The 27,113-nt window shown below is 38.0% G+C and overlaps 2 protein-coding genes across 2 annotated transcripts; one reads left to right on the plus strand and one right to left on the minus strand.

The window, feature by feature from the left end:
* Positions 1–25,196, plus strand: glsl (glutaminase like). Its single transcript, XM_042411362.1, has 23 exons — positions 1–175; positions 275–368; positions 6,694–6,944; positions 9,184–9,284; positions 10,893–10,942; positions 11,166–11,262; positions 11,780–11,912; positions 11,995–12,061; positions 13,037–13,149; positions 14,357–14,486; positions 14,818–14,885; positions 15,299–15,462; positions 16,460–16,518; positions 16,595–16,639; positions 16,731–16,789; positions 18,510–18,576; positions 18,656–18,706; positions 19,729–19,905; positions 21,197–21,328; positions 22,369–22,461; positions 22,556–22,617; positions 23,376–23,516; positions 24,784–25,196. The coding sequence occupies exons 3-23, from the start codon at positions 6,898–6,900 to the stop codon at positions 24,860–24,862; spliced, it is 1,935 nt and encodes a 644-aa protein (XP_042267296.1). The 5' UTR covers positions 1–175; positions 275–368; positions 6,694–6,897; the 3' UTR covers positions 24,863–25,196.
* On the minus strand, positions 1,350–5,395 carry c5h15orf40 (chromosome 5 C15orf40 homolog). Its single transcript, XM_042411389.1, has 4 exons — positions 5,068–5,395; positions 3,481–3,601; positions 3,105–3,232; positions 1,350–2,245 (listed from the first exon to the last, which is right to left on the minus strand). Exons 1-4 carry the CDS (start codon positions 5,290–5,292, stop codon positions 2,156–2,158), a joined length of 564 nt encoding a protein of 187 aa, XP_042267323.1. The 5' UTR covers positions 5,293–5,395; the 3' UTR covers positions 1,350–2,155.
* Positions 25,197–27,113: the final 1,917 nt, after the last annotated feature.

Genomic DNA, 27,113 nt, shown 5'->3' on the forward strand with positions numbered 1-27,113 from the left:
CAGAGAGTTTGGACGTGCTTATAAGTGGCGATCATCAGACGTGGGGCCCCCCAAAGAACCGCATTCACGTACCCGAGGGGCCCTGATGCTCCAGGCCCCCGGAGGGAGAGTGTTTACATGCATGAGTATCCTGGTTATGATCATATCCTGCATGTGACGTTTACATGATTGATACGTGAGTCTAACAGTTTCTGATCATCTCTGTCCTGTCGTGTCTCGTGTCTTGTTTACATGTCACAGTATCCTGGTTACATACATCATATCCTGGTTTCAGAAACCTGGAAAGGCTGCTGTGGTGGTGAGGTGGTGGTTTGGGCTCAGCTGCAGGGGAGAGAGGGGTGGGAGCAGCTCATGGAAGCAGCGTCAGGGTGAGTCTGACTGGCACAGGTGTTACAGGTTGGCTGTATATCCTCTCTCCTTTCACAGTAGTTTCCAGAGAAATGCTTTGAGGAGGCCGAGGTGGTAAATCTGTGTTGCTCCTCCCCTGTCAGAGCGCGCAATCTCATAGTCAACATCACCCACTCGCCGTGTGACCACAAAGGGTCAAAATGCTTTATAACAAAAGAAATTGCATGCACTGTGTCTTACATCAAAAAAGACATAAAATAAACATAAACAGTCCCTCTTGAACTGGAAGAGGATGCTGGCAGTCTGGCAATCTGGACCACGTGACCATGTTAACACCATCAAAACCAGGATATTTGTGTATCCTGAAATCCAGCATCATATAAGAAGTGAAAGCTCCATCTTGAACGGACATTGAGTAAATTTAAGTACATTGTACTGATAATATTTCTCTTTCACTCTTCACTACTATGTAAAGATTTGAATACAGGACTTAATAAGAGTTTTACTTAAGAAAAAAAGTCTGAAGAATACCAACATTCCCAGTTAGAGAGAGGGTGTAAGACAGATCACTAAATCCACCACTGTTCATTTGACACATCTGACCATCGATGGGATTTTCTATCATCCCTCGTTTGTAACACTTTAGTTTAAAGCTGCTATAATCAATATTTGTTATAACACCCCTGTATGAGCCGATAGTGTGAATTATCAGCGACTCTGCAGCTCCTCTCAGCTTTACGGAGCTTTATAGCAGCAGGCAGCTTTTCCAAAAGCACCAAACAGCAAACAGACACAGTTAGCTGTAGACTAAATCCTCTGATTGAACTACTAACAGAGATTAACAGTAACACAGCGCCATCTGCTGTCCGGTTACGGCTGTGTTTACATACATAAGCCTCTTGTAAGATCATATATTCTGTCACAGTCCTGTAGGATTTAAATTTAGCTGCTTCTAAACTGTTGCAGACGGTATGAGATGTAACAAAAGGAAATGTCAATCACACAAATCATATTCTGTTTATTATAAGTTAACAGGCATAAAATTTTAAAAAAGACTTTCGTGAGTCACTTCAGACACTCCTAACATGTAAACATCATGTCCAGTCTACATCTGAGACCTTCATCTGTGTAATAATGGGGGAAACAAAGCTTTCTGAAGCAATGAATCAATATAATAATAGTAAACAAATGGCAACAAAACATCTGCTGAGCAACTCTTGGTATTGTATTTGTATGATTGGCTTAAAATGATGGAAAACTCAGAATATAAGTGGTTTTACTGCTTTCATTATTGTTATTTTGTTCAATAAAGTCTATTAAAACTGATAACTTTTAAAGGACGAGTTCACAGTTTTTCAAGTCTGTCTTAAAACAACAGAGTGACAAAACGAGGGTTGTTTGGCGTGGTCATGTGATTTTTTGGCGTGATGGAGGGAGGCATCGAAAAACATCTTGCCGCGATACTTTTACTTTGAAAGGTCGAAACTGTGTGGATTGATCTGATTCGAGGCGTGGAAACACCTTCTGCTCACTGGTGATTGGTCGGTGGATCAGACCGTTTCCATGGTGATGTTCTGGTTCTTTAAGCATCCCACTAGCCGTACTAGTCCAGCTGTGAAGCCCGATCAGCGTGTCAGTGTATGTGTGTTCGGTAAGTTCATTTAAATATCAATATTCATAAAAACAACTTGTTTTTTATTATCATATATAGCAGAAGAATAAAAGTCTCATGTTGGCATGTTTTCAACTCTGCTTCGTCTCAGGAGAACATTCAAACTCTTCACATTGTTTTGTCTCTGTCCTCCTGTCAGCCTGCAGCCTCTCTGAGCCTCCGCAGCACCTCCTCCGGGCTGAGAGAGGAGTCCACTCTGATGAGTTTGTCTCTGGACCTGGAGCCCTGGAGGAGAGACGGGGGGAGGAGAAAGGATACACACATTACAGAGGGGAAGATAAAAACAAGGTGAAGAAGTGAAGATAAAGGAGGTGGAGGAGGCGGGTTTTAAGGTGTGTTAAGACTGAACAAGAAGAAAATTTTCATCTCAACCAAACCTGACTGCTGTTTGTGTTTACAAGCCATAAATACACCTGACAGTAAACACAGCTGTTTTGTGTTTTTATTAGTTTCTTCTTTTTGCGTCTGTTGACTCCGTCCAGAAAAAAATCAGAGCTTCATTAGAAACATTTTTGATTTTTTTAGCTAAGTTTCCATTTAAATGTTGCTCACATTTTAACCAAATTTCCGGAAAATCTGTAAACAAAAATGTTGTGAATGTTTGTTTCCATCCATTACTGTCATGTAAACATTAGGAGATAAACAGCTGGTGGCGCTAATTCTCCAGTTGGTGCCATTAAACTGTTGCAGAAGAAGAGCACACAACGAGATGACATCATTAAAAGAGCGGCGGTCAAAGCTCAAACGATGGACAACGTGATGGAAATATGACGTTTCTGTTTGTTTCATGTATTAATTTGAGGAACGTTAAAGTCTCCTCATCACCCACACTGATCTGCTTCATGTCTTCATGTACGGGTTCAGGTTTTTTTATGCTAAAATTGAAAATGTGCATAAAAACATTTGGATGGAAACACACATGTCTCATGTCTTTTCCTCAGTTCGTGGTGACTACAATGAATCCGTGTCAGTTTGCTATCACACCACCTTTAAACTCTGCTTTACATTCACTCTGAACACACCTTTAAACACCAAAACCTTCAGTTTCCTTCAGTGGATGTTAATGCTAATAAGTTTGAGGAACCTTGTCCAGAGATATGTGACTTTTCTTCAGGCCCAGAACTTCAGCCAGGTAACGAATAAGCTCAGTGTTGGCCTCCCCGTCTGTAGGAGGCGCTGCGATGGCGACTCCCACCGCCTCTGCAGAAACTTCTACAAGAGTAAAAACAACAGTTCAGTGTTTGTCAGAAGAAGAACACACACAGACGCAGCTTTTCACCTCACAAAATAAACTGGATCTTATTTTACAGATGCTAGACTCACGTTGGTGATACTGAAATATGCTACAGAATCAAAGTATACACTGTCAAGCATCCAGCGACATTCCTGCTTCAAATCTTTGTGCTTATTATAATCTTATTATAGATGATTGTGTGAGTATAATCATTGAGTGCAGTGACCTGTGATGCCGCTGTGTTTGGAGCCAGGCTTCGCGTGCACCGTGATGGCAACGGCGCCGCTTTTGTCTCGAGTCACCGGACCAGAAGCTTCTGCCTGAGCTGCAGCCGGCTGCTTCTTCGCCTGGTTTCAACAGTTAGTGAGGATTAGTGAGGTTATGTTACACACTGCTGCTCCTGTACACTCATCACTCATTCACCCTCACTATTTCACCTTGTTTTAACAGTCTGGGGGATTAGTTATGGTTGGTGTCAGAGAGTTTTCAGGTTGTTTCCATTTTCACCATGTTTCAGAGAAGTTTAGACATATTTGTGTGGTGTCGTTCCCTCCTTTTCCTTTATTATTTTGGTATATTCCATCATGAAATAAAGGGACAGGTTGACATATGCACTGTGCTGCACTGAAAAGCCCACTGAGATAGTCTGTGTGCAGACTAACTTCCACACCAGGTGCTCCAGCTGATAATTACACCTTGAGGTGGACAGGCAGTTTCACGCCTTTACTTAAAGAGTTTACTGACTTTTATGTAAACAGTGTCACGGCTCTTGTCAATCAGATGTATTTGTCTTTTTAATATCCAAATATTTTTACTTCACTATATTTATCCAATGGCTGTACTTACTAATTATACTGCAATATAACCTTTTATTTGCTTGTTTTTTTCCTGACCAACAATCCAAAACCCAGAATATAAAGTTTATCATGATAGAAGATGAAGAAAACCAGCAAATATTCACATTTGAGAGACTGGAAGCAGTTATTGTTTTTGTACTTTTGCTTTAAAAAGAAAAAGACTGAAACAATTAATCAATTACTGAAATCTTTGTCATTAGACTGATTGATTAATCATCTCATCACTTCAGCTCCAATTTACTTCACTACATACATACCATTAAACAGGTAAAATGAGACAAAACGCCTCCACTGAAAGCTTCATTCAAAATTAGAAACTGAAAACTGAAAACAGATTTGTGTATCAGAACTTTGTTTTTTCTTCTTTCCTCTCCCATTAATCATCTCACGACCCCTCAGATTTATCTGCTGACCCTTTGGAGGGGCCCGACCCCTAGGTTGGGAACCACTGGACTAAACTAGCTAACTGTATATAAAGTAGTGTAAACTAGCTCCACCTCCAGCAGCTACAACAGTAACATGCTGCTCTAACACTGATGCTTCACTATTAATAATCTAATGATGTCATATATAATAATATATCAGTCAGAGGGACCAAACCACTACTTTTACTGCAATACTTTAACTACATCAAGCTCATAATACTTATGTACTTTTACTGCAATACTTTCACTACATCAAGCTCATAATACTTATGTACTTTTACTGCAATACTTTAACTACATCAAGCTCATAATACTTATGTACTTTTACTGCAATACTTTAACTACATCAAGCTCATAATACTTATGTACTTTTACTTCAGTAGGATCTTTAATGCAGGACTTTTACTTGTAATGGAGTATTTTTAAGTTGCTGTACTGGTACTTTTATTTTATTTAAGTATGAGAGTAAATATGATTACTGGTTAACAGTGTGGAGGAAAGAGCAGAGAAGTAATAGCTTTAATAACTCACCGCTTTCGCTTTTTGGGGCATTTGAGTGTTTTTGGAGTAACGTCTGACCCGGGGAGCACCGGGCGGAGGAGGAAGAGGAGGATGGAGTCTGCTCCGGGACAAGACGGTTAACCGACCGCAGCAGAAGTCAGAGAAGCGGTGTAACGTTACAACTCCCAACGGCTGAAAAGACTTCAGTGACCTTATAAAAACACCGGCTGTAATTAAACCTGACCGGGAAAACATCTACCTGCTGCCTGTTAGCCTGCTAGCTGTTGAATGGCTAGCTTAATCAGAGAGCAGAATGTAAACATCGTGATTTCCGCTTTTCAAAATATCCACTTCCGACCATCCTCTTCATAATAAAAGCCGAACAGTCTGCAACGTTTACTTAAAGGACGGTTTCACTATTTTACAGGTCTGTCTTAAAGGAACAGTCAAGAGCCCAAATGAACAGTGAAACATGTTTTTCTTGCTGTAATCATTCCTCCTGTTCATACTGACCATTAGAAGGTCCCTTCTAAAAAATGCATGTATTTAAAAGTTTATCTGAAGCTAATATGAAGCTTCAGCATCCAGATGAGTCAAATCAAGTAGATATCTTTCAACGTTACAGTCTTTTTGGTGCCAAAGTTCCTCTTTTTGTTACTATACTTCCACCTGCAGCTCAACAGGGAAACACTGTCCGAGGAAACACAAAGAGGGAATTTGATGCTAAAAAGACTGTAAATGTGTCAGATATCCACTTGATATGACTAATTCAGACTGATGAAGCCTCATATAAGCTTCACAGAGACTTTTAAATGACTGTGTGGACACACTGTGGATTTTGGCCTCCATCATTTACATTGAAAGCACATTTGAAGGATCTTTTAATATCCAGTATGAACAGGAGGAATGATCACAGCGAGGAAAACCTCTTTCACTGCTCATATGGACACCTGACTGATGTTTTAAGACACACTTGAAAAATTGTGAACCCGTCCTTTAAGGGATGTTGCCGGCAATTTTCTATGTTTTTCTTATTGTCAACAAACGGCTCCAAAGACTAATAACAGTGTCAAGTTTTCACTCCCTGGAAAGTGTTTCTGTATCAGGAAGAGGCCGCTGCACATGTGCAAGGTCAAAATCTACTTTGAAGACCTGAGTTGTTTAAGTTTATATTGTGCATATTTGTTGTTAATTTGCATTTTAGTGCATAAAATGTCAGAAAATAGTGAAATATGCTCATAATTATCTCCTGAAACCTAAGTTATATTCAAATTAACTTGTTTTGTTTGACCAACAGTCAGAAATCCAAAAATGCTGAGTTTAAACAAATAACTTAAACAATTTATAAATTACCAGACTCATTGGCAATTATATTTCTGTCAATCGACTAATCAATCAATAATGTAATCAGCTCTAGAGTACTACCATGAGGGTCAGTAGGAGCCCAACAACAAACTTTTGACACTTTTTGTTTCTTATACTGAAAAGTGTCTCACTCTGCAATCCTGGTTTAGTTGAATCACTGTTCAGGCCTGTGTTCGACTTTTTATGGTTTCAGTGGCTTCACATGTTTTTTGACTTTTGGCATGTTGCCATAAGTTAATGCTACACTCCTTTATTTTTTTTTTTTCAAACTGTTGTTGTGTGTGTGAGCAGCTGTGTGGACCACAGTGGCAAAGCTGGGAGTGTCTGCAGGCGCTGACTGGTTTCCTGTCCTCTCTCCAAACCGTCCCATTCATTAAAGAAAGTTCATAGCCTGCAGACATACTCACTGAGGGAGCCAGCCGCTTCACCAACACGCTCGTCTTACATGACAGCTTTCTAAAGAGAATAACTGGACTAAAACACCTGAAAGCTTCGATGGAGAACAGCCCGAACCAGGAGGCAGAGGACGGCTCGTACCTGTGGTGAGGAAAACAAGTGTGACTTGAACTGGTTTATCTTTGTGTTTGTGACTCTTTCTAAAAGGACGTGTATTCTTGAACAATGTTTTTCCAATGTAGTGAAGCTGCCATAAAGCTGGAAACACTCCAGGTTTTTACATTCCTGCTGTGTTGGTGAAGGACAGGCTGAGACGTGGCAGAGTTTACAGATGAATGGAGACAGAGAGGACGGCTTACAGTCAGACTCAGTATTTCATGGCTCATATTTATTAAATATATAGGAATTACACTTAATAGTTATCTAAAGAGTCAACCTATCAGTAAAAAAGTTCTTCTCTGAGTTTGAGCATTAAGACACATTCATCCAGAGACGTTTTCCTACTGACAGCCAAGTGTAAAAATCACTTTTAAAAGCAACATTTCAGACTTAAAAGCAGTTTATTCAGTTATTTCTTATTCTGCAAAAACATATATAACTATCATTTTTTTAAAAGTTCATTTCATTTGTGTGAAATCTTTAAATCTCCAGGAAACAACAATCTCATATATTTATAATGTATAAATATAAAAATGTGGATGAAATAACAGGAAATTATCTGAAATGGAAACTAAAGTCTGCTGTTGGTAGACATACGTGAGAGAAATCATATAATGAGGAGAATTTAGTTCCACACTGATGAATTGACAAGTTCAGATCAATGAAGAGGATCAGAACATGAAAATGTCAGAAAATAAATTAAATCAGTGCAGATTTTTTCTTGTTGTTTGTTTGCACCCCTGATAAATGCCAAAAATAATTTTAAAAATGGTGTAATTTCCTATAAAATGAGTGATTGATCTAAATCAATGATATTTAGTCCAATCAGTCAGAAAACAGAGTTTCTGTACTGCAGTCATCGAGGATTATTATATTATATGATTTGATTATTCATATTGATGCAATAAAATCAGTGGTGGACGCAGTATTTAAGTAAAATAATACCACAGTTTAATGACACTCCATTAAAGGACGGGTTCACAATTTTTCAAGTGTGTCTTAAACCAACAGTCAGGAGCTCAAATGAACATTAAAGCTGTTTTTCTTGTTTTTCTTCCTCCTGTTCATACTGACCATTAGAAGGGTTAGGGTTAATGCACTTACAATGGAAGTGATGGGGGACAAAATCCTTTAAGTAAAAGTTATGTTTTCAAACTTTACTTAAGTAAAAGTACAAACATGTATCAGCAAAATGTGCTTGAACTATAATTACTGATGTAGAAACATGTAAACAGCATTTTAATGCTGTAACTGGTGGAGAAGGAGCTTAATTTAACTGTTATACACTGTTTGGTTTAATCTGTAACAGTGCATCATGTTTTATAAAATGATCATGTTTTGTTTGTAAAATATTAATCTGCAAATTAATTTAAGTTATAAAAGAAATGTGGTGCCATAAAAACTACAAATGATGAATGAAATGATTGATTAGACAATCAACAGAAGATTAATCTGTTACTATTTTGATAACTGATTAAGCTTAATTTTTTAACAAATATTCCTTATTTCCAGTTTATTCTTTGTCTTATGTGACTGTAAACTAAACTGTTGATTATAAACTGTTGGTCGGACAAAACAAGACTTTTGAAGACGTCACTTTGAGCTGTGTGGTTCTGATGGATATTTTTCACTGTTTTTTGACATTTAATAGACCAAATTATTAATCGATTAATCCAGATTAAATCATAATGCAAACAATTGTTAGTTTCAAGTAAAAGAACATCAAACTGTATTGTACAGTACGTACATTACTTCAGTAAATGTACTTAATTACATTCGAGTCCCAGTGGTACTAATATTAGAAAAAGTCATTTACTTTTGCTATTTTCATAATTTTTTGCAATTAGTTTTTAATGTTTTATGGTTTTAATATCAAACATTGTATTAATTGCTATTTTTTATTTTAGTTCTTATTTTCAGCTTGTTTTAATTCTGTTTTAATTCTGCTGTCTCTGCATTAAAGGTGCTCTACAAATAAAGTTAATTTTGTTGTTAATTGTAGCAGCAGTGATGATAATAATTCTCTACTAAACAATGTTTTCCTATTGCAGATTTCATGGGTTATAGTTTGCTTTTCAGTGGTTCAAAGTGGAATAATTCATTATTAAAGGACTTTTTTTGCAAAGTTTCATCACTTTGTTATATACAAACCTTTACTGCCAGAGAACAGTTAATAAACTAAAGTATAGAAACTCAGTTTCTAACTTGTTCACGTTGTGTCTGCAGTTTCCAGAGAACTCCTTCTCTCAGACGCAAATGGAGGAAACGTTATGGCGGTCTGGACGGCAACAAACTCCTGGAGCCCAATAAAGACCCAGACATGAAAGGTCTGTGTGTGGGTGGGTGTGTGTGTGTGTGTGTGTGTGTGTGTGTGTACCAGGTATTCCTCATGTTGTGGGGACTCGCCTCCTTTATGGGACCAAAAAGCAAGTCCCCTGAATGTAAATTATTAATTTTAGGGTGAAGACTTGGTTCAAAGTTAAGGTTAGTTTAGGGTTAGGTTAAGGTTAGGGTAAGGTTAGGCATGTGGTGGTTATGGTCAAGGTTAGGATAAGCGTCCAGGAAATAAATGTAAGTCTATGTAATGTGCTCTGAAGCGATGGAAACATGACTCTGTGTGTGTGTGTGTGTGTGTGTGTGTGTGTGTGTGTGTGTGTGTGTGTGAAACACCCTGTGATTAGTGGTCTGTGAAGTATCCTCCAGTGGGCGGAGTCTGCTGGTATCTAAATTAAATTCCTGTCAAGTCATCACCGCACAGCTGCTGATTGGCTGTGGGAACGGTCCACGACTCCACCTCAAATCTATTTTTCTATCTTTATTTTCCCAAGACTCAGACTGTGATCCAAATTAACCATAGCAAGCAAACCACCAAAACACAAACCACTGGTCTGCACTGATGCTCAGCTATTTCAACTATTTCTATTTGCATTTCTATATATTTACCAGTCAATTAGTGGTGTGAGATAAGTATCTTTTATAATTCATTCATTTGTATTTCAGTATCAACAATGTATGTACTGTTGAGGGACTGAGGATCAAAGATTGTAATTATTTGTAGGAATACATTTCTTAAGAAAGCAAAGAAAGTATTAGGAACAAAATGTACTTCAGGTATTAAAGTAAAAGTACTCTGACTGATATATTATTATATATGACATCATTAGATTATTAATAGTGAAGCATCAGTGTTAGAGCAGCATGTTACTGTTGTAGCTGCTGGAGGTGGAGCTAGTTTCAACTACTTTATATACAGTTAGCTAGTTTAGTCCAGTGGTTCCCAACCTAGGGATCGGGCCCCTCCAAAGGGTCAGCAGATAAATCTGAGGGGTGGTGAGATGATTAATGGGAGAGGAAAGAAGAAAAAACAAAGTTCTGATACACAAATCTGTTTTCAGTTTTTGGACTTTTTCTCTAATCTTTGATTTTTGCTGAAATATTTGGATCATTTGAACATTTATTGAAATGAAAGCATGTGAGAAGTTTAGAGGGAAAAATCACTATTTGGTGGAGCTGTTAACAACTCATAGACATGTGAAATGTGACTCCGACTACACACTGCTTTTTGTAAGACGTCAAAAGTCAAAAAGGTTGGAAACCACTGGTTTCATCTTTAACAATGTGTTGTATTTTAAAAGCTTGTTATATTATCCATTGTGTCAAATCTTCATCTGAAAAGTAACTAAAGCTGTCAAATAAATGTAGTGGAGTAGAAAGTACAATATTTCCCTCTGAAATGTAGTGGAGTGGAAGTATAAAGTAGCACCAAATGGAAATACTCAAGTAAAGTACGAGTACCTCAAACTGAATGGGTTATATTGTCCTCTAAAGGTTCAGACTGACCGAGTGGATGCACACCTGCTGATCTGTCAGCAGAAACTGATAACATTCAGTGTTTATTAAAGTAACAGCAGAGTTTCTCTTCTCCTCTCTGGCAGAGGATGGACGGATGACAGACGAGACTCAGCAGAGGAACATTGAGAACCAGGTAGACCTGCCTCAACACGTCACACACACACATTATTGTGTTGTGGAGTCTGTTTTCTAGCTCAAAGAGGTTTTTTTTAGGGGGAAACTACCTTCAAGCCTTCACCACCCTGTCAGAATCAGAGAGGAACAAAAACCTTTGACTTTCTTTACAAAGATCTGAGAGGAGTTTGTCAGAGTGGATATAAAACACTAACATACTGTTGGTGTCGGTTGTTTCCAAGGATACAGCACCACGTCCAGCTCCCAGGAGCCTGATCCAGAACCAGGTCCACACTGCAGTCCAGAAGCCTGTCAGTCTTGTCAGTCCTGGATCTGCAGGTACAACTGGAACTTCAGGTCCAGGAAACATCAACTTTATGATCTGTTCTTCTTCAAAGGCCACTAGAGGGCGCTGTCACTTCACATAAACAAATTATAGCTGTAACGATTAACTGATTAATCGAACCAAACCCAAACATTTCTTGATTTCAGCTTCTTAAATGTGATGATTTAATGCTTGTCTTTGTCGAACATGATGGCAAACTGAATATTTTGGAGGTTTTAAACTGTTAGTCAGACAAAACAAGACATTTGAAGACGTCATCTTGGTCTGTGGGGAGCTACTGTGATGTGGCACAATTACATACAAAGTCAATGTAAAGACATGAGTAGATGCAAATCTGGTTCAAGTGATGCAAATTGATCTTTTGGACATCATGTTTAGGGGGGATCCTCTCTGGTGGTGTCTGTCTGACCACTGATGATTTAAACACAGCTGACGTCACTCGATTGATGGCACATACAGTTTAATAATATATATTTGACAACTCATAATTAAGTGTTCTTGTGTGCGCAGTGGTCCCTTTGTCGGTCAGTAATGGCTGCCTGAAGCCTCCAGTCCCCCAGGCGGTGGTCCAGCCTGAGGACAGAAGCTTCCCCCCCTCCCAGCCCTGGTTCTCCACCCAGCAGAGTCCGTCCAAACGCAGGGCGTAAGTCTGCAAATGACCTGTCACTCTAACACAGCATCTGCTAGCAGCTGAACCCAGCTGATGGAGTCATCTGTTGTTTCAGGGCTGCTGATGTGCTGTTTGACAGCTTCGCCTCAGACGGAAAAATTAACGTCAGCCAGTTCTTTGAGGTATATTCACACATGCCCACAAAGCTTCAACAGAGGAAAAACCCGCATAAGCTCACTTTACACATCAACTCTTTGATCATATAAGTCTTTATGGTATGATTTCATACTTTATACCATTCAAAATAGTTAAATATTTGAAAGGAAAGGAGGTAGAAAGGCATAAATTAACAGAAGATTGACCCAGTTTGGGTTAATATAGCACTCATACAGCCTTAGATTAACTTTACCCAGTTGCAATCTGTTATTTTGACCCAGTGTTACACACATGCTTTAGCTAAAAACTGTCACAAATGTATCGTTTCTTGTACAAAATGATGTGCGTATGACATTCAAAAGATACACAAATTATTAACAATCAATAACAAACCGTGACACATCAGTTTAAAAAGTGTAGAGTAGATTATAACGTTTTAGTTTGGGTAAATAACCCAACAGTAAAATAAAAAATATCACCAAAATAGGTGTTGTACCTTGTCTGGAGTGGCTTTCTGGGTAACATTACAGTACTGTATCGGTACTATATTGACCTCTCACCATCTCTGATTGTGAATGATCTTTATTCAACTGATATTTTTCAGTGATATCAAATATATCAGATATAATTTTGAAAAAATACACATAAAATGATATACAAGATATCTAGAATATTTCTCTTTTAGTGAATGGAGTTAATTATACAAGAGAGTGTTGGGTTTGAATATTTAACTCAGAGTAGGTTTCACAACGCTTCATTGAAATGCTGGAAAAAGGAAAAAATACATACAAAAATACATAATATACTATATGTTACGCTTTCATTTAGTGGGACAAAGGTTTTTTTCTGAAATTTAAGAATTACAGGAAGCTGCAGTGTATAATAAGTGTCTTTAGTACAAAGACAAAAAGTAATCTTGTTGGTTATTATATACAGTATTTATACATGATTTGTGGAGTTTGTTTATGATTTTAGGAACAGTTGTTTGTTTTCTCTTTTAGGCTATCTGGTGCTCCGGCCTGCACAGGTCTGATCCTCGGCTCCGAGAATGTTTCTTCCACCTGAGAAAACTGCAGGACACCGAGGGAACTGTGGACAGAAACGCCTTTCACAGGTCCTTCCTTTTACTAGTTTTGTTTAGTTTTATTATTGTTCTATCAAACCTTCCTACGCTTAACAAGACTTATGCTTTCCCCCCTGCACTGGTTTCCATTGGTGTTCCTCAAGGCTCTGTCCTGGGACCTAATTCTTTTTCCAGTGGTGGAAAAAGTACTCAGATCCTTTACTTAAGTAAAAGTACCAATTCAACTGTGTAAAAATACTCCATTACGAGTAAAAGTACTGCAGAAAAAATCCTACTTGACTAAAAGTACATAAGTGTTAGTAGCAATATGTACTTCAAGTATGAATGTAAAAGTACGTTAAAAATACGTTTTGGACTTTTTCTCTAATCTCTGATTTTTGCTGAAATATTGGATCATTTGAACATTTATTGAAATGAAAGCATGTGAGAAGTTTAGAGGGAAAAATCACTATTTGGTGGAGCTGTTAACAACTCATAGACATGTGAAATGTGACCCCGACTACACACTGCTTTTTGTAAGACGTCAAAAGCCAAAAAGGTTGGAAACCACTGGTTTCATCTTTAACAATGTGTTGTATTTTAAAAGCTTGTTATATTAACTATTGTGTCAAATCTTCATCTGAAAAGTTGTCAAATACATGCAGTGGAGTAGAAAGTACAATATTTCCCTCTGAATTGTAGTGGAGTGGAAGTATAAAGTAGCATCACATGGAAATACTCAAGTTAAGTACAAGTACTCTTAAAATTGTACAGTACTTAAGTAAATGTACTTAGTTACTTTCCACCACTGAGGCTTTCACTGAGCCAAGTCATTCAAACATTCTGGATGTACCTCAGTTACTTTGCAGATGACACTCTGCTCTATCGACTGCTGATGTTTGACAATCAGACCAAAGTTATTACACTTAAAGAGGAGCTTTGTAAAATAAATATTGTCCCACCCAAAACACTATTAATGAGGAAAAACAGCTGCTTTATCTACCTGGCATGAGTTATATCAGTGATTTTTCTCTGCTTCTGGTTGCTATGTAGTGGTTGTAGTTCTGGCTGAATGCAGTTCTGCGATCATGTTTTTGTTTTTTGTTTGTGGTTAGTGGTGCTGATCATTTGTAGTGGTTGTGACTTTTGTCTGCTCATGGTTCTAACGGTGATTCAGGTTTCTTATAGAAATGGTTGAATTGGTGGATGTGATCGTGACTCTAGTATCGATTCTGATGTTGTGTTTTTCCTGCCACAGGTGCGTCACCGGATTCGTCTCTCTCATCCTGAAAGCTCTGCAGGGACGATTCGTCATCCCGGATTTTTCCACCTTCACTGAAGAGACTCAGAAGTTGTTTTCGAGGTGTCGTCAGCTGTCGTCTGTCCAGGTGAGTTCTGCTCTGACACCTGGAGGGTCTTTCACCCCACCTCAAAGTTCTGGTAGATTCTGGGATCAGTTTCCAAACAAACAAACCCAAAAGTTAGACTGGTGGACTTTTGTCTAGAGGGTTTTTGGTAGAGGCACCCAGTTTACTGGGACATTCAGTGTGAAGAGATTTAAATATCACAACACTCAAAATGTTTGGATAGTGCTGAATAAAAGTGTCAAAAGAATAGTCTGTAATTTTTGTTGCTGCCAGAGATTTAAAAAAAAACCCTGGTCAGACATGGTGGACGGACCCAAATGACCTTTTTACTGTTTTGTATTTGTCCATTCAGGAGAAGGAAAAGGAAACCATGGACAGCACTAAATGGGGCGTCTCAATCTGCACTGTGGACGGGCAGAGGTACATCTAACATCATCACACACTGAAATGTCTTTATTAGTCATCTGTAAACAGACTCAGTGAATAAATGATGATGTACATGAAACATGGAGCAGATCTGTGTGGAGCGATGAGGAGACTGTGATATTCCTCAAGTTAATGTAACTGAAATGTCATATTTCCATCACATTTTCCACATGGTTTTCCATCATTTGAGCTTTGACTGATGCTCTTTTAATGACGTCATCTCGTTGTGTCCTCTTCTTCTGTAATGGTTTAATGACACCAACTGGAGAATTAGTGTCATCAACTGTTTATCTCCTAATATTCACACAACAGTAGCGGATGGGGACAAGCATTCACAACTTTTTCTTCTGATCACTTTCTGGAAATTTGGTTAAACAACTCTCTGTCTGTCTCTCTGTCTCTGTCAGACTGTCTCTGGGTGACTGGGCAGGCTCTCTGGTTCTGGGCGAGGTGTCATGGCCGCTGGTGTACGGCGTGGCGGTGGACCTGCTGGGCTCTGACCTCGTCCACAGATACGTTGGCGTGGAGGAATACTCCAGACACGACTCTCCATTCACACTCACTAAAACAGGTCAAGGAACAGCCACTCTTTATAAAAACCTTTGTAACACCACAAAACCTGCAGTCAATTGGCCCTCGTACGAAGAATCACTTGTACGAACAGATACGTTATTAAAACATGTACAAGTGATTTAAGAGAATTTGTGGCAGTTTTTTCTTTGGTAAATTAGATTCATACCAAAGTAAGTACCTGTCATATAAATCATGAACAGGTTGGAAACTTGTGTGAGTGTAACAGCCGCCTCAGGTTGTTTCTGCAGCTCTCTATCCAGCATCATGTTGTGTTGCAGCTGACAGTGTAACATCATCTGCTGTAGGCTCTAATATTCTCTCCTCTAATAAATGTGACTGTCACATGACCACCTCTCATATTAGTCTTGGAGCGCTTTGCTTTAGAAAAACGTTTTTTTGCCATCCAACTTCATGTCAAGCATTCCCTCTTTACTTCTGCTGTGATGGATTCATATTTTCTAATTGTTTCAGCTCCTCTAATGTGACTGCTGACGCTGATAAATGTGTCAAACATCAGCAGCAGGATTTTTATGAATGAAACTCGGCTACAAACGGAGCGGAACAGGTCGCCTTATATGGACGTTTTAGGGGCGTCGATTATGCTAATGATGAAATCTCAGGAATGTTCAGCTCCTCATGAACAGGCGACATTCATGAGGCCGCAACCAGAGATTTACTACAAGTTTGTGCAGTTAAGAGAGTTCGACTTGGAACAAACCTCACAGAAAAAAGTCAGAGGTTTAGGAGAAGAAAATGTTCTTGCATGAGACCCATCGTCTTTGCATTTGATACTCTTGATCTGATGATCATATTAAAAAAAAGACAGTGAATGTAATGAAACTGTTTACTCATCTGGTCACTGTCTTTGTTTGTATTTTAACTTATGAAAATGCACTTTATGAAACAAGTCAAAATCCTGAGGCTAAGACAAGCCTAAAACTGCTCCTGCGTGTACCTGCTACCTTTTGACCCCTGACCTTTGTTTCTGTTTGCAGGAATTCCTCACAGCCCGCTCACTGAGACAGGAGCCGTCGTCACTACATCTTTACTGCAGGTAACTCACTCCTCCATCCACCTACCTGTTGACAGTGATGTCATTTCCTGTGATGCTGTGTATTGTGTATCTGCAGCTGGCAGGGAGGCTGTGTGCAGAGGAAGAGGAGAAGTACGACTCGGTAAGTGACGCAGACGACAGGTAGAAACTACAAACGTCCTCTCAGAGATCGACAGGCTGAATGTTTGTTTGTTTGTTTGTTTGTGCTGCAGGTGCTGAACGTCGTCCGGAGACTCTGCAACAAGGAGCACGCCAACTTAAACTGCACCAGGTACTGACACTGCAGGAGTACTGAGATAGAAAAGTCATCAGGTGTAGGAGTGGCAATGCTCTCATACTGGTAAGAAGAGTAATATTAAGAGAGAAATCACATTTAAGTTAAACACTCAACTTTGTAGAAACGTAGACCAGGATTTGACCATTTGAACAGTAGCACCATTGTATGGTAGCATCAAATATGACACAGTGACACTGAAATGAAAGGTTTAAAAGCAACACATTGAGATATTCACCAGGATATACAAACAAAAAAAACACATACCAATTCTACACATAGTAGCTTTAGTATTTATCTATAACATCTGTCTTAAAACAACAGTCAGGAGCCCAAATGAACATGAAACATGTTTTTCTTGCTGTAATCATTCCTCCTGTTCATACTGACCATTAGAAGATCCCTTCATAATGACCTTCCAATGGAAGTGATGGAGGACAAAATCCACAGTCCTCCTTCTGTGCAAAAAATGTATTTAAAAGTTTATCTGAAGCTAATATGAAGCTTCAGCGTCCAAATGAGTCAAATCAAGTAGATATCTTTCAACGTTACAGTCTTTTTAGTGCCAAAGTTCCTCTTTTTGTTACTATACTTCCACCTGCAGCTCAACAGGGAAACACTGTCCGAGGAAACACAAAGAGGGAATTTGATGCTAAAAAGACTGTAAATGTGTCAGATATCCACTTGATATGACTAACTCAGACTGCTGAAGCTGAATATAAGCTTCACAGAGACTTTTAAATGACTGTGTGGACACACTGTGGATTTTGGCCTCCATCACTTCCATTGAAAGCACATTTGAAGGATCTTTTAATATCCAGCATGAACAGGAGGAATGTTGTTTTTAAACAGACTTGAAAAATTGTGAACCCGTCCTTTAAGACTTTTAAATACAGTATATCCAATTCTGTTACTAAGCTTCACAGAGCAGTTTCTCTCTACAATTAGAGCCTGAAAACAGAGAGAATAAAGCACATCGCTGCACAGTTTGATTCGAGAAAACTCTGAAAAAATTAAATTTAGTCCTGAAAGCAGTCATCATATAAATAGTTAATAAAAGGTGAATTGTGGAAGAAAAAGAGATACCTTGAACATGCAGGTTGAAAAGTTATACTGAAATGATGTTGGTTACATATCTGCTGTACCTCTTATTATGGATTTGTATTTCTTGCATAGATACAGCTATAATAACTCATCTTTTCTGCTTTGCAGATCACACAGAATAACTCCATAACAATAACAAACTTCAAGCAAAACTTTACCTCTGTGATTCCTATAAAATTCATGTAACAGCAGAATAAGCTCAGGTCTCAATTACAAACTAAATAACTTATTAAACACAGATTATTTTATGTGTAAATACAATTACTCAGGTTACTCAAGTAGGAATACTTGAATGTAGTAGAACTGTAGAGAAGTGAAACACTGGTAAAATACATTTTAAAAAGTGGGTTTTTTTTGAAAGTGTAGAAATTTGATGAAGTACATTTTACAAATCAAACAATAAAATTACAGTAAAATTACAGTAAAAGACATATTAATAGAACCTAATGGATGGAAGCTTATAGTCCCCCACAGTACAAAAGAAAATTCAAATAAACATGAACATCAGACAACAAGAGCAGACAAAACAAACACAAAAAGAGAACTAACAATCAAAAAGAAAAGAAACAAAAGGATGTTTTTCAGCTGAGTTTTGTTGTTGTGTGATCTTCAGTTATCAGAGCAGCAGGAAGGCCAGCGTCAGACTCCACGCTCTGTCTTTCTACCTGCAGGAGAAGAAGGTAAACATGCTTTAAACATCATCTTCACTTGGACTGACGGCAGCTCTGCTCCTCCTCTAACCAAAGTCCTGTATTGCAGTGTTTTCCAGAGAAGGCGGACATTAACGCCGCTTTGGATCTGATGCTGCAGGTAACACTCATCTCTAAGTTTATTGTTGTTTTACATCCCAGCAGGTACAAACATGCACAGCAGGAGCTTGTTGTCATGACCGCTGGCGAATCCCTCTATGATGAGTTGACGCTTAAATTGCTTGTAAAAATAGTTCACAGCACCAATAATTACACAACAGGCTCTGTTTTCCTCTGAGTTCTTGCATATGAGCCAGAAGTCCTTAATCAGTTTATACAGTGTTGCTCCTTTTGGTGCAAATATGAAATTAACGCATTCAGCACTTGATGTATGGAGATGCTGCATTGTTGCTGTCTGAAGAGATATCTGAAAATCTGGACAAATAAACCAAAACAACAGCATCTGCATGGAGAGACAGAACCAGAGGGAAAGGTGGAAATATGTTTGTTTTTAGTCATTTGGGTGAACTGACCCTTTAAAGTGTAAAAAAACACAGAAAACAATACAGAACCCCATAATTAATCTACGTAAACATGTGTTGCCGTTTTGTTGTTCTATTTTAATGATCAGAGAGGCTGTGAGACAAAGACAATAATCTCCTTGACAGAATCAGACACATAAATTACTAAAATCACCTGTAATTCCCTTGTTACAGACCTGAAACTTTATAATAAATAAAATATGAAAAATGTTTGACAAAAATCTCAATTTCAAATGTCAGCAATGAACCTTTAAACTCAATAGATGTTTTATTTCCATCTTTACTACCAAGAGTACTGCTGCATTATCTTTGCTTGATAATCAATTTTAGTGTCTTTTTAGGATGATTTTCTGCAAATAAAAACATAATAAATTACTTTTTCAGCTGAAAATACAGAGCAGGCATCCAGCTACGTCCACCAGGAGCACAGGGTAGCATGTATGTTGCCTAAGAGGAGACACCCAGGGGAAAACAAAGTCTATTAATCATCACTGCTGCTCTAAAGTTTAGCTGTTGTGAGTGATAACTGAAGGAAACTCCAACGTGACAGTGACTCTACTTGACTTTGCTGTGTTTCTAATGTGTCTCTACCGTCCCACAGTGCTCCTCAACAGAGGTCACCTGTGAATCAGGAGCCGCCATGGCTGCTTCGTTAGCCAACGGGGGCCTCTGCCCGCTGTCAGGTGACCAGGTGCTGTCGCCGGTGACAACACGGAGCATGCTGTCCATGATGCAGGTGGCCGGGATGAAGGATTACTCCACCACCTTCCACTACAAGGTCCGCTCTCCATCCTGCAGCAGACAGATGTTTATTGATGATTTAATTTCACGTCAAACAGACAAATTAAGGGAAAATTTGTGGAATTGAATCAGTTAACTTCTGGTTGAATCTGAATAATTTCATCAATATTATCTCTCTTTTATTTGACGTCACATGATAGAACAAAACGAGGAATTTGGATACACAATCCCATCTGGGCAGTTTAAACAAGGAGTAGAAATACAACCAATGAGTCTCCAGTTGCACACAGATACACAGTAAAAGTAAAAGCTCAAGTAATTTGTCAGGAAAACAAATATAAAAATAAAGTAATAATCAATTTTAATTGGCTACCAGAGATTTTATACCTTAAGTCCTTATATCGTCCAAATAAGAGGGAAGAAGAGAAAAAACATCCAACACAATAAAAGGAAATAAGCAGTAAAGCAAAATAAGAAACAAATGAGGAAAAATAAATAATAACATATAATAAACAAACTAAAATAAAAGAAATAAAGAGAACATAATCTCATCCCAGCCTGATAGAAGACCAACCTACTGTTGGTCCAGCTAATCATCAATTACATCAGTATTTATTTACTGAATATTAATTAATATTCTTTTATAATGTTCTTAATCAAAATAAGACTTTAAGGTGTTGATTTTAGCATCAAAAACCCTTAAAATCATAGAAAAGTTCTTAAATTTGATGTTCCAGTGAAATAATCAGCCGTCTTCGCTCTTTTTCCTCTTCGCTCCTCTTACTGAATGATTTCCCTTCTTGATTAACGTCAGGACTGCAATGAAAAGTCGATTATTCGATCGACAATATTAAAACTATTTTGATCATTGATTAATTGTTCCAGCTTCCCCAGTTTGAGGATTTGCTGTTTATCTCTGTTTTTATATCATCATAAACTGAATTTTTTCAGACAAAACAAGACATTTGAAGATATCATGGACTCTGGGAGGCTGTGATTGACATTTTTCACTTTTTTCTCTCAATTTACAGACAAAATGAATAGATTAATCAAGAAAATGAATCAATAATGAATATAATTGTTAGTCACAGCCCTAATTGACTTTAGTTACAGTTACACATTTATTCTTTATGTTATGTTTTGTTTTTCTTTGATGATCCAACAACTGAAGCTCATATCTAGTTAGTCTGTATAAAAGTTAAATTTGCATCACTACAGGTATAAATGGAGAGAATATAAACCAGTTCAGCATTTTGCTTTTATTTAGAGAGGAGCACCTGCCTGTGGTCGGGTCATATAACAGCATCCTGGATTATTTTTTGTTGCAGACGTCTATACCCGCCGTGTCCAGCAGCCACGGCTCCCTGCTGGCGGTCGTCCCCGGTGTTCTGGGACTGATGGCGTTCTCTCCGGAGTTAGACGCCTGTGGAAACCCCTGGAGAGCCGTCCACTTCTGCCAGGTCACACCTCTGTCCACAGCAGCCAGCAGGATGTAGACAGAGACTAAAACTACAAAGCATTTCTGATTTAGGATGTTTTGAGTGAGTGAAATACCTTGAAACATCCAAGAAGAGAGAGAAGCAGTGGTTGGAGTTTTAGTTCTTCCTTCATAGCTGTTATTTATTTAGCGAAGGATACAAAACAAACAGATATTCTCATTTCATAACTTCTAGCTTCAGTAATATTAAAGATAATGCACACAAGTTAACAGAAATTATCTTTCTCTAACTGTTTATGATTTCTTCTTCACATCTTTCTGTGAACTTGTGATGTTTCCTATTAAAGTCAAACTTAAGTGAGTTCATAAAGTAAAAAGAGGACCTCTCCTTTTAAACTATGACGCAGTTTAATGATATATATGTGGATAATGCAGGAAGAAAATACTTAAAGTATAGCAGTAAAATAAAGTATAAAGTAAAGTGAAGTTTGTAGATATAGAAGGAAGTAGGACAGAATAAAAGAATAAAACTGAGACAAACTGGGTGAGAAAAATCTCACATCATTTTACACATATTTCACATTTTTTACACAAGATTATTGCTGCTGAGTGTCAATAAATTTACATTTCATGGCTGGTTTTTGCCATAAATTTACAATTAAATTCCATAATTCCATAAAGTCCATCTTTATTGTTATTCTACAGCATGACTGTATATTTTTAACAAGATTTTGTTAGTAAAAACACACCAAGATATTAATTTTACCTTCAAATTTCCTAATGAAAAAAAACAACAAAAAATGTGAGGCTTTCTGTTAAAATAGGGTCAAATACTAGTGATCTTACAACATGAATGATGTATTTATGTAGTTTAATGCCTCAAAAATTACATCTGTCTTTTAAAAAATTTGATTCTACAACATAGCTGTATTTTTTATAAGATTATGTTAAAGTGTTGGATGTATGATAAAGTTTCCATCTACAAATATAGATAAGTTACAGACGTAGATGACATAAGATGCTGTTTTTAACCTTCTGTAATCACATGTTTTGTGTTTGCAGGAGTTGATCTCGACGTTCCAGCTGCACAGTTTTGACATCAGGACTCCGTTCAGGCAGGTTCTGGCCTACAGACAGTGGAAAGCTGAATCTGAGGTCAGTTCTGCTTCTTTATTCTGATCCCAGACCAGTTTGTCTCACTGTCTCTCTACGTGATCCGTATGTAAAAAAGCCCTCCTGTCCTCTGCAGGGATACCAGATCATGAACGTCCTGCTGGCGGCTTTTAAAGGAGACGTCCAGTCCCTGAGAAGGTGACCTCACCATGTCAGATTTTACATTAACACATTTATGCTTTAGGAGAGTAGAAAAAACATATACAAGTTTTATTTATTGAAACATTGTGGTGCAAACACCCTCGACAGGTGAAATAATCGATGATTATTTGTAAGGCACACCAAAACGTTGTAAACTAATAAGTATTGCAGCAGTAAGCGAGACAGTGTGCAGGAGTTTTTCTCATTTCTATTCAAGTTGTGCACAAGACTTTTTTCAAATTCTTTGTGGTGTTAAAAGGTTTAAAAGTCTTAAATTTAACTTGGTGAACAATCAACTTGTTGTTAGAGATCTCTAATTTATGTTTTGGGTTTTTTTTTTGCTGATCTTTTCAATCATGAACAAACTGAGTATTTAAAACAATCAAAGAAGTTTAAACATTATTCGGATTATAATAACACAAAGAGCTGGATAAACTAGAAGTCTGCATATTATGACAAGTCTAACAGGCATTTATCTATCATGATAACAACAACAGCAGCTCAATAAGACCTCTGGATTTGTTTTATTTCCATGACAGAGATAGAAATCCTGTGCAGAGAGAGATTTTAGATTGAGAGTGAGATGTAAAGTGTGTAGTTTATATTTCACTGCAGAGAAATGAAATAACACACTAGTCTTTGTGTGATTATGAAAGTATAAATACAAGATGTTCAGGTGAGTTCTGAGGATGTGACGAGGCGTCCAAAACAAGCTGCCGATCACGCGGCGTCTCATCCTCTGTTGTTGTCTGCAGGTACTTCCTGTCCGGAGTGGATGTAAATGCCGTCGACTACGATGGCAGGTCGGCCCTGCACGTGGCGGCCGCCGAAGGTCACACAGAGGTCATCCGCTTCCTGCTGGAGAACACCGGAGCAAACCCCGCCCTCAAAGACAGGTAAAACCGAACCTGCTGCGATCAGGTGACGCCAGAGGACGAGATCCATGAACGAACCACACAGCAAAAACCTCCAACGTATCAAGTCACTTTTGTGCTTGTTTTAGGAAAATAAAACCAAAGGGACTTAAATTACAGAAACTGACCTGATAGGGAAGAACAACTTTTACTTCTGTTTCATCTTTTTTGTCTTTTCTTAATCTGGTTCTTGCTTTGTCATCTGATATGAGATTACAGGCGTGACACAGATGTAGATTACAGGGTTTGAATGGAAGGCGGATTTTTGTTGTCAACAAATCTCATGTTTGGAGTCAAACCAACAATGAACTGATCTTACAAGTATTATGTGCTGTAGACCTCTGTTGTTGTCCAAAAACTATTAAAAACATGTCAGTGAGCCACACAGCTACATGTTCCTTCATCCCTGTAGAGGATGGTTACTTTAGTTTGTTTAAAAATGGCTCCAAAAAGTAATAAAAGCGATCAGGTTTTCAGTCTCTGGAGAGCAGTTCCTTGTAAGGCAGATGCCCCCGAACATGTGTTTGTGCTTGTTGTGCTTCATATCACAACCTCTTGACTTTGTACACTGTTAATTTCTCAAATAACTTCAGTACCAAGTCAAGAGGTTGTGATATGAATCTCTGTAAACAGAACCTGCACATGTTCAGTGGTGTCTGCCTTACACTGAACTACTCTCCAGAGACGGAAAATCTTGCTGTTATTAGTTTTTTAAAAAAAAAAAAAAAAAAAAAAACTATGGAAAATTAAAAAAAAAAAGAACGTTAAGAAACGGAAAAAAGTCATCAATCAGTGTCTGTTTCTCATGAGTAATAATCCTATTTCATCCAGTATTTTCCATCCTTTTCTTTCTTTAGTTTGGAGGATGTAAGTCATCTTTTCCATGGAACATAGATAGTTGACTACTGAAGCCAGAATTTGGTCTTTGTACTTACAGCATACAAATCTTCAGGCAAACACAAACCTTCAGGCATATCTCCAAGATACAGAGAAAGAAGCCCCGAAATCCTTGACATTAAATGCCTCACTTTCTCCCAAAAAGGCTGAATATGTGGACAGTAGTAAAAAATGTCCACAGTCCATCCAGCAAGAGGTCCCAGTTCAGTTAGATTTCTTCATAAAGATCATAAAAAACAAATCAATCTTTTTCCCAACATTACCTTTCATAATTTGTTAAATTTTTGTGTATAACTTGCCTATAATGCCTTTGTTACTGTCACCATTTGATGTAGTTTTGTCCTTCCACCAGGTGGGGGAGCTCTCCTCTGCAGGAGGCCAGGAGACACAACAGAGACGCTGCAGTCCAACTGCTGCAGGGAAACATCTGACCAAATACAGCCATAATCTGACCTGGGACCTGCTCCAAACAGGTTTACTGAGTTATCCAAACACCTTTATTGAGTAAAAACCCCCAAATCCCCTTAAATCTGGAACATTTACCGATAAAGCCAAGGGGAGCTCCTTTAACAGAGCTTTATAATGAGTTTCAGCTCATTGTTTATCTGACCAGCTGCAACTTTACTGTTTTGGTTCACTCTGTCCTCTCGTAGTGTAATTTTCGGCCGCAGCAAGCAGCCGGTTTCAGAGGAAAAGCTCTAAAAACCTCTAAAGATCCAGATATTTCCCTCAGGAGTTGGTAGAGAGCAAGAACAGAGCTAAAAAGAGAGTGAATATTGGACTTATATTCACCAGGTGGACAGAAAAACGACTCCAAATGAATGATAATGTGGAAATAAGCAACTGTTTGCTAACAAGTTCACCAACTTGAAAGGTGATGATATGTCAGTGTTGTGTTCACTGCTTGTTTCTGCTGAGAACAAGTGGACAAAACATCAGTTAATACAAGTTTAATAAAAGGGCAGAGGCAAATAGAAAGATATGTTGTTTCTTTTTTAGCATCTGTTGATGTTCCAGATTTGAGGGTTTACTAAGGAGGCATGTTGAGGGGAAAGAAACTTCACTTCACAAGTATTCTGTTTGGAAAAAACATGTCACAGCAGGAAAATCACAGGTGTAAATAATAAAAAATGAAGGCTTTGGTTTCAGGGTCCTGGTAAAGCACACGCTGGCTCGCTGTCAGACTGTTGTGGTTTATGGAGACGCTTGAATAGAACAGAGCCATTGTTAATGTTATTAGTAACAACTGTGCTTTTCCTACTATGACAAGTCAAAATGTCTGCTGGGAGAGAAAAAAAAAGGGCCAGTCAGGAGTCCTTTATGTTGTTGTCTCTGGACTGAAAGCAACTCCAGCAGCAGCCTGATAGAAACTCACAATTTTTTTTTTTTTCCAGTCGGCATGACTCTGACCAAATGCTTTGACTGAATAATTAATATTCTGTCCACGTCAGCTTCTTTTTCTATCGCTGAAAAGACGCTTCACTGGAATCTGCTGCGGTGGTTTCTAATAAAGCTGATTTGTGTTCCTGAAAAGGATGTGTGATGTGTTTCCTACTGTAGACTCAAACAACAGCAAAACTCTTTCTTTCTTTCAATTATTATATTTAGAAATAAAAAAAATAACTTATGATTCAGGAACTTAAGAAACCAGTATCACAACTTTTCCAAGAGGATGTCAGTTGCACCAGTAGATTAGGATTAAAATTTTTAAAAAGTCTCTTTTAAACTGTATAAGTGACATATTGAGTATTAATTTAAGGATTTGTACTGAAGTCTTCTATTTCAGGATGTCATACTTTGGTGAGCAGATCTGCATTTTCACTGCAAATGAATCTACAGCATCACTCTTGAGAATTTTATACCTAGTAAAGAACTAGTGTTGACAAATCAGCCTTTGAGTAATAGTTCTGCCACTAAATTCAGCCACTTTTTCTCCAGTCAGGCCTGAAAACTGTCCTCGCCACATTTTATTGCCTTAGAATGACATTAGCAAGACCGCAGGATACTTTCCCTTTGGCCTGAAGAGCCTCAGATTAATTTTGTGTCAGTAATTTGATCAATTGTGACTTTCTTTGGAAATAAAAACTACTAAAGCACGATATCAACTGAAATAGTTAAAGCAGGTCCTGTCTGTTTATCTACCTTCATCCAAATAGTCAGGTTTCCTGTTTACACACGATCAAGGATGCACACAGCAGCGAGGTAGAAAACCCAATTCCAAAATCTCATAACAGCTGAGATATGGACATTTTTTACTACAAGCCACACTTTGATAGACTTCTGTTGGTTCTAACTAGGTACCATGATGACACATAGAAACATGAGAAACAGCAGCATGTTAACAGTAATCTGCTAAAATCCTTCAGAGATAGATGTGTGATGAGTGTTGAATATTTTGCTGTTTAAAATACTATTTATTTAAGGTTCTTCTGCACCAAATTGTAATTAATGTTTCAGAATCTTAGTCATGTATGTTAACAGGGTGGACAAAATATTAGGAACACTTTTTAATTTAATGCACACCATCACCTCAATAATAATCATAAAGTAGAATTATCACCTTTCTGACACTGTCAACAAAAACTGGAAATGTGCAAGCAAAGTAGTATTTATGGCAGAGCTGTTGGATTGGATTACATTGCACAGTTGTTCCTAATAAAGTGCTTGTGAGTGTATAACTGT

This window comes from Thunnus maccoyii, chromosome 5 (assembly GCF_910596095.1).
Source record: "Thunnus maccoyii chromosome 5, fThuMac1.1, whole genome shotgun sequence".
Classification (NCBI taxonomy): Eukaryota; Metazoa; Chordata; class Actinopteri; order Scombriformes; family Scombridae; genus Thunnus; species Thunnus maccoyii.

Excerpts from the sequence above, each read along its gene's own strand:
- c5h15orf40 (XM_042411389.1), bottom strand. The coding sequence starts at position 5,292 with ATGTTTTCCCGGTCAGGTTTAATTACAGCCGGTGTTTTTATAAGGTCA. Across the intron at positions 3,233-3,480 it reads CAAACACAGCGGCATCACAG|AAGTTTCTGCAGAGGCGGTG; the intron begins GTCACTGCACTC and ends TTACTCTTGTAG. Across the intron at positions 2,246-3,104 it reads GTCACATATCTCTGGACAAG|GGCTCCAGGTCCAGAGACAA; the intron begins GTTCCTCAAACT and ends TCTCTCCTCCAG.
- glsl (XM_042411362.1), top strand. The coding sequence starts at position 6,898 with ATGGAGAACAGCCCGAACCAGGAGGCAGAGGACGGCTCGTACCTGTG. Across the intron at positions 11,263-11,779 it reads TGTCAGTCCTGGATCTGCAG|TGGTCCCTTTGTCGGTCAGT; the intron begins GTACAACTGGAA and ends TTGTGTGCGCAG. Across the intron at positions 23,517-24,783 it reads AACCCCGCCCTCAAAGACAG|GTGGGGGAGCTCTCCTCTGC; the intron begins GTAAAACCGAAC and ends TCCTTCCACCAG.